Here is a 5627-nt window from a genome sequence, read left to right on the forward strand (position 1 = left end):
AGCTGAGAAAAGGACCCGCAGAGCTCTGCAGAGCAGGGCTGGCCAGGCCACTTCTCTTGCGGTTTCAAAAGCAGCAGTGCAGAAACATACCAGCCAGAGGAAACAGTCTGCTCCACAAGGATCTGGCTCAATCTTGGTCTCTCTATTCTTTCGTTTGTACACATTAGGAGTAGCATGAAAAGCTGAAAAAATAATAGTTATCTTTACTATTAGCATCCTCCAAGGGTCGCCCCCCACACTGCAAGGGACAGGGGCAGCACAAACTCAACCAAGGTAAGTGGCAGCCTGGGCCAGGGCAGCAAGAGCGCCCAAGCAGCTCTGCCAGCAGCGGGGAACGAGGCAGCAGGACCTCCTGGCCAGCCCTGCTCCAATCCACGACGGGGACCCAGCAGCACTGGGGGAACACTTGGGAAGGAGAGGCCATAGGAAAAAGATCTGCTTTCAGACCAAAAATAAAAAGACCACATGATCTTAATATTATATCTTTTAATAAATAATTGACTGGAAAGAGTCCTGTGACTTTCCAAGGAAGCCCTCAGACCTGGGAAACAGCAGGTCCAACAGCTAAGCAGTATCCAAAAGGCTTTGGCAGGACAAACCGCGGGAACATGACTAAGATGAAGCTGTAAGTTCCAGTGAGGCAACAAAACACAGGGGCAAGTCCAGACTTTGGAAATGAAACATTCATGCCTTTCCCTGATGAGCTTCTGCAAAGCAAGGGCAAAGTCTAGTCGCAGCAGTATTTCTAGCACAAACTGCCTGGAGGCTGGAACGCAGCGTGCTGAACAGTGGTGAGAAAGGGGATGGCCAGGCAGGTCGTTTTACCATCCGTGTGAGGAAATGAGTGGAGCCATCTTTACAAAAGGCTTCTGGGCACCTGTCAGCTCCTAAGGCTCCACTGCCAACGCCGGGGAGGCACCACCCTCTAAAGCTGCAGCACAGACACTAAGCAAGGTGTACAGAGGTACGAAGCACTGAGGAAAAATGAGGAGAAAAGGGCTCTAGGGAAGCGTCCGGCCGAGACTGCACTTACGATGCAGAAAACAGTCGTATTTGAAGCAGCGGCGGCAGAAGAGGGTGTGGAAGGAGTGCAGGGACTGCTCCCGCTGCACCGACTTCGCGCACGGCCCGTCTATGTTGGGAGTGCACTGAGGCGGCAGCACGTTGGGGTCCGACACTTCCGTCAGCTCCCGGTACCTATTGGACAAACAGAAACACCCACAGACGTGGCAGCTTTCCCAGTTTGGGACATCTCACATGACTCCTTTACCATCTGGGTCAGCAGGACTCTGGCCCAGATACCCTGAGACTAAACTCAAGTTTCTAAGGCTCAAAAATCCCTCTGGTGATGGTGCCTGAGCAGCCAGTCGAGTTCTACTTTCTGGTCAGAGAACTGTGCTGTTTTTTTTCCAAAATACAGATTTCAACTGTTGCTAACAAAGGTAACAGACAACTTAAGCAGAGATCCTCTACCTCTCTTTCATATCATCTGGGAAGCCATATTCAGGAAACATAGAAGAAATAGCAGTGAATATCATGTCATTTGGAAACCGCTTCTTCGAACACTTCTTGTTACCTAAGAAAAAGGAGAGAGACAATTCCTCAGAGAGGCTGGATGTGAACGTGTCCTTCCTTCTCCCACAGAGAGCGATTCCCGTGGGTGTTCAGGACTGTATTTCAAGAGACAGAAATGTAATCCCCTCTGCAATGGATAAGCCTTTTGTCCTGCAACCAGGCTAAGGCATTTCCAGATGCAGTGCACTCTGCTGCTCTCGGAGCAGCATAAGATATTGATGGAATTACAACGATTTCTTGAGGACTATTTATTTTTACCAAGACTGAATTTGCAGACAATGCTTTTCTGCATCTGCAAAAGGTCCTGGTATTTGTGCTACCCCTATCACTATAAACCAAAGACAGAACTACCAGTCAGCATTCCTAAGGTCAGGCAGGACACAAGAAAATCCCACAAACCCGAGCTTCCTCTATGCAACAAGAGCTCCAGATGGCACAGGAGAGGGAAGAGGAACACTAATACATGGAAAACGGGTCTGGAAGGGATTTGAGAAGGTCCACCTCCCTGCCCTAGAGCAGAATCAGATCTACCTACAAACTTGCTGACAGAAACCTCCAAGAGCAGAGATCCCACAGCCTCCTCAGATAACACCCCACTGCTTTGCTAATCTTACCGTGAAATAATTTTCCACATGACTCATCCAAATTCTTCCTCACCACACTTTAAGCTGGTGATTTATTATTCTGTCCACAGGGGACAGTGAGAATGATCTCCCTCCTGCTTCCAACTACCACAGCAGAACGTGCCACACTGGGCACTGCCCTTAGCAACACATTAATAACCAAGAGCGATGGCAGGACAGCACTGGCCAGCTACCTGGGCAGGACAGAACGGAAACGTGACCAACACGGCCCCAGCTTCTGTGGCCAAACCCACCTTCCACTGCAATTCGCTTTCTTTTCCTTGTGACTGGCAGCTCCTCTTTGCCATCCTCCTGTTTAACCTCAGAATCATTGTGTCCTTCCTCTTCCTCATCCGAGTACTGATTCAGGGCATTCACTAGCTCCAGGAACACAGCATCGCTGATGAGGACTGACCCTGAAATCATTTCTGAGACAGAGAGATGCCAGTCAGTTTGTGGGAGGGCCGTCCTCTTCCACACTCCTCGCAGTGGTAGATCACAAACCAGCCACACAAGAGCGCTGGCAACTAGAACCTGCCTCACAATTTTGTAGGAATAGGTGGGATTTTAATGCTAGAGCCATAAGAGCAGTGTATCATTTTTAGCAGTTGAAGGACAGGCCATACCAGAGTCTTCCACTGCCCTCTTCCCTCCAGGCAGAGTTTTATGATGGGGTAGGCAGCACTGTAGGGAACCTTTTCATTTCAGAAAAGACTCATTGAGGCCTTGGCTAATGTCACAAGCCAAACAAGGCTGCTGAGCTCCTCCCAACCTCTAGCACAGTTTTCAGCACCCCAGAGCACTCCTGTGAACAAGAGCATTGGCTCCAGAGCACCCCAGGCCTAGAACAGAGCAGGATAACAGCAGGCAGGACCTGTCTTCTTGCAGACTAGCACAGCAGGCACCTTCCTGTTGTTTTGCTCTAAGAGCTCCCACAGAAAAGCGAGTTACTGCTGCCACCTTTTGACTTCGTAACTAGTTTGATATGTTATTTGCAAGAGACTGAATGGACAGTGCTGACCATGACCAGGTTACCTTCCTCTCCATGAACCTTCCCATCATAGTTATTAATAAGCTCTTCAATGAAAGTTTCATCTTCTTCCTTCACCTCATCTCCCATGTAAGGGATATTGCACAGAACAGTTTCATCCTCCACCTGAAAAGAGATCAGAATCAATTCAGAGCAGCAGTGCTTGCCGACTCTCAGCCAGGAGTGCAATTTGCTTTAAAAATGAAGACCTGTGCCTGCAAGGCTTTAGAGAAACTCAGAAACACAGACACTGCCAAGAACAATAAACAGCCAAACAACGTCAGAGAGATCGTGTTGAAGGCAGAGCAGTGAAAGGCAAACTGGTAACTCACTCCCTGGAGGAACACAGCCAAAGCTGAGGAGCTTTCTCACATCACCTGCAGCAGCAAGGACACTGGACCCTCATTGCCATGGCAGCACCGAGTGTCACTCTACCCCCTCACTCTGCTCTGGGAGGTTTCAGGAAGCCCAGTGGTTGCAGGAACACACCCACACCCCACACTGGGCAAAGAGCCAGGCGAGCCACAGATCACCTGCTTGTTTAACAAATAATCTTAACTACGCCACGCCAAAGATCTGCATTTCAATCACTCCCTGCACGGTCATGATAGAGGAACTGATACCCAGCAGCACCTGTACCAGACCAGCAGGGAAATCCAGTCACAAAGGAAAGGACTTTGCCTAAGAAATAAAACTCTTCATTTAAAAAGGAAGAAAAACCTTAAGAAAAAAAACCAAACCTCTCAAAAACAGATTTACTCCTTGAATCCTGTGAAGTAACAGTGGCCCTATGAAGGAGTCAGGTGTAAAGGAGACACTAGCTGGGGATGCAACGCTGCTTCATGGGATTCAGCAAAACAAGCAATTAAAAGAATACTTTCTGTTCCTCTCGAGCAGACATCACTTGAAACAAGTGGGTTGAAGAGGCGTCATCACTCCACAACCACAGAACAATTACAATTAACTGCACAGAGATCTTGCACCCCAGAGCTTCCTACATACCATGAAATTCTGCTGAAGAGGGGACCAGGAGTACATAATGGGCACCAGTGCCACTGTGTTCAGGGTCCTCATGTACAGCGTCTGGCTCGGAAACCCCGGGAAAATGCTCTCCACAGTGCACTGGAACAGGAGCACAGGGAAGGGCCATGAGGAAACCGCCCCGAGAGGCACCGCAGCCAGCGGGAAACCGCGGATCCGGACACCGCGGAGCCCCGCGCTGGCCCTTGGGACTCCCCAGGAAAGGCCTTGGGAGGCTTTTTTCCCATTTCTGCCTCCCAGACGAGCGTGAGGCACAGCCTGACACTGACACAGGATGGCACACACAAAACAATCCCATTTCCTCACAGCTCCCTGCAAAGCCCTGGTCCCAGCCCACCCTCACTCCACACCTGCTTTAGGAATGGGTGCCCGCTGACCGGCTTCATCAACTGCACTGGCTGGACTCGAAGCTTCTTCCAGTCTTCATTCAGAATTTGAGTCTTTTCATGAACCTTGGCAAAGTTGGCCACAAACAGAGCCTGAAATGAGCAGAAGCAGTGCTCAAACTTAAGAAATCACGTTGAGAACATCAAAAGCCCTCCTGAGATTTTGTTTCAAGTATCAAAATGTATGCAAGGCAGAGTATTTCAAATTGATGACACTCATTAGAAGAGATTCTAATTAAACTCAGCTTTGGTATAAAACTGTGCTGACAATGGACTCAACAGCCAGTAGCTTTGGGTAACTCCTGATCCCAGCTGACCTCTGCTAAAACCCTGCCTGCCCGGGAGAGGAGCAGCAGAGCAAGTCATCCGAGACCCACCAGCACTGAGAGGGTCTGAGCAAGGAGAGACTCCGAAGAACAAGTGGAAGTGAGTCCCCTGGCTGCAGTTACCCAACGCTCAGCCCACAGACACCTCCCTCTGTGCCAGACTCTGGCTGCAGGGCTCCAGGCTCCGACTGGAGCATGAGGACAAGTATTACCTCTTCACACTTATCCAGCTTAGAACTCAAATAGAGCTTTGCAGCTGGCAGGATGAAGCTCCCATCAAGGTGCAGGATGAAGCTGCTCAAATTCTCTAAGGGAAAGCCAAGTTTTAGGAGGGATCAGCTGGAGCTGCTGTCGCTGCCTTTACCTTGGCGCCCATGTTCGCCTGAAACCTCTTGAGCTGCCGCAGACGCATGTATTCAGACTTGACTTTTCTTTTCCAGTATATGATGCACTTTGACGTCGGGGGGGTGGCGATTTCCATTTTTCTATAAAAATACGGAAAAAAAAAAAAAGTCAAATACCAGAGAGTTGGAACCTGTAAACAAGGGAACAACCATCCCCGCGGACTGGGACTGCATCACAGACCCTGACGAGGGAAAAACAACCACACACCCCTGCCCCGCTCCTGCTGCCGGACAACCGGGGA

At 49.7% G+C, this 5627-nt stretch overlaps 1 protein-coding gene across 1 annotated transcript; it reads right to left on the bottom strand.

Moving 5' to 3' along the window:
• Window positions 1-468: 468 nt before the first annotated feature.
• Window positions 469-5589, bottom strand: LOC104522424 (histone-lysine N-methyltransferase EZH1). The gene is made up of 7 exons (XM_010164713.2): window positions 5346-5589; window positions 4620-4748; window positions 4231-4350; window positions 3234-3354; window positions 2453-2626; window positions 1474-1576; window positions 469-1197 (listed from the first exon to the last, which is right to left on the bottom strand). The coding sequence occupies exons 1-7, from the start codon at window positions 5460-5462 to the stop codon at window positions 1002-1004; spliced, it is 960 nt and encodes a 319-aa protein (XP_010163015.1). The 5' UTR covers window positions 5463-5589; the 3' UTR covers window positions 469-1001.
• Between the last annotated feature and the right edge of the window lie 38 nt (window positions 5590-5627).

This window comes from Antrostomus carolinensis, unplaced genomic scaffold, assembly GCF_000700745.2.
Source record: "Antrostomus carolinensis isolate BGI_N321 unplaced genomic scaffold, ASM70074v2 scaffold40423, whole genome shotgun sequence".
NCBI lineage: Eukaryota > Metazoa > Chordata > Aves > Caprimulgiformes > Caprimulgidae > Antrostomus > Antrostomus carolinensis.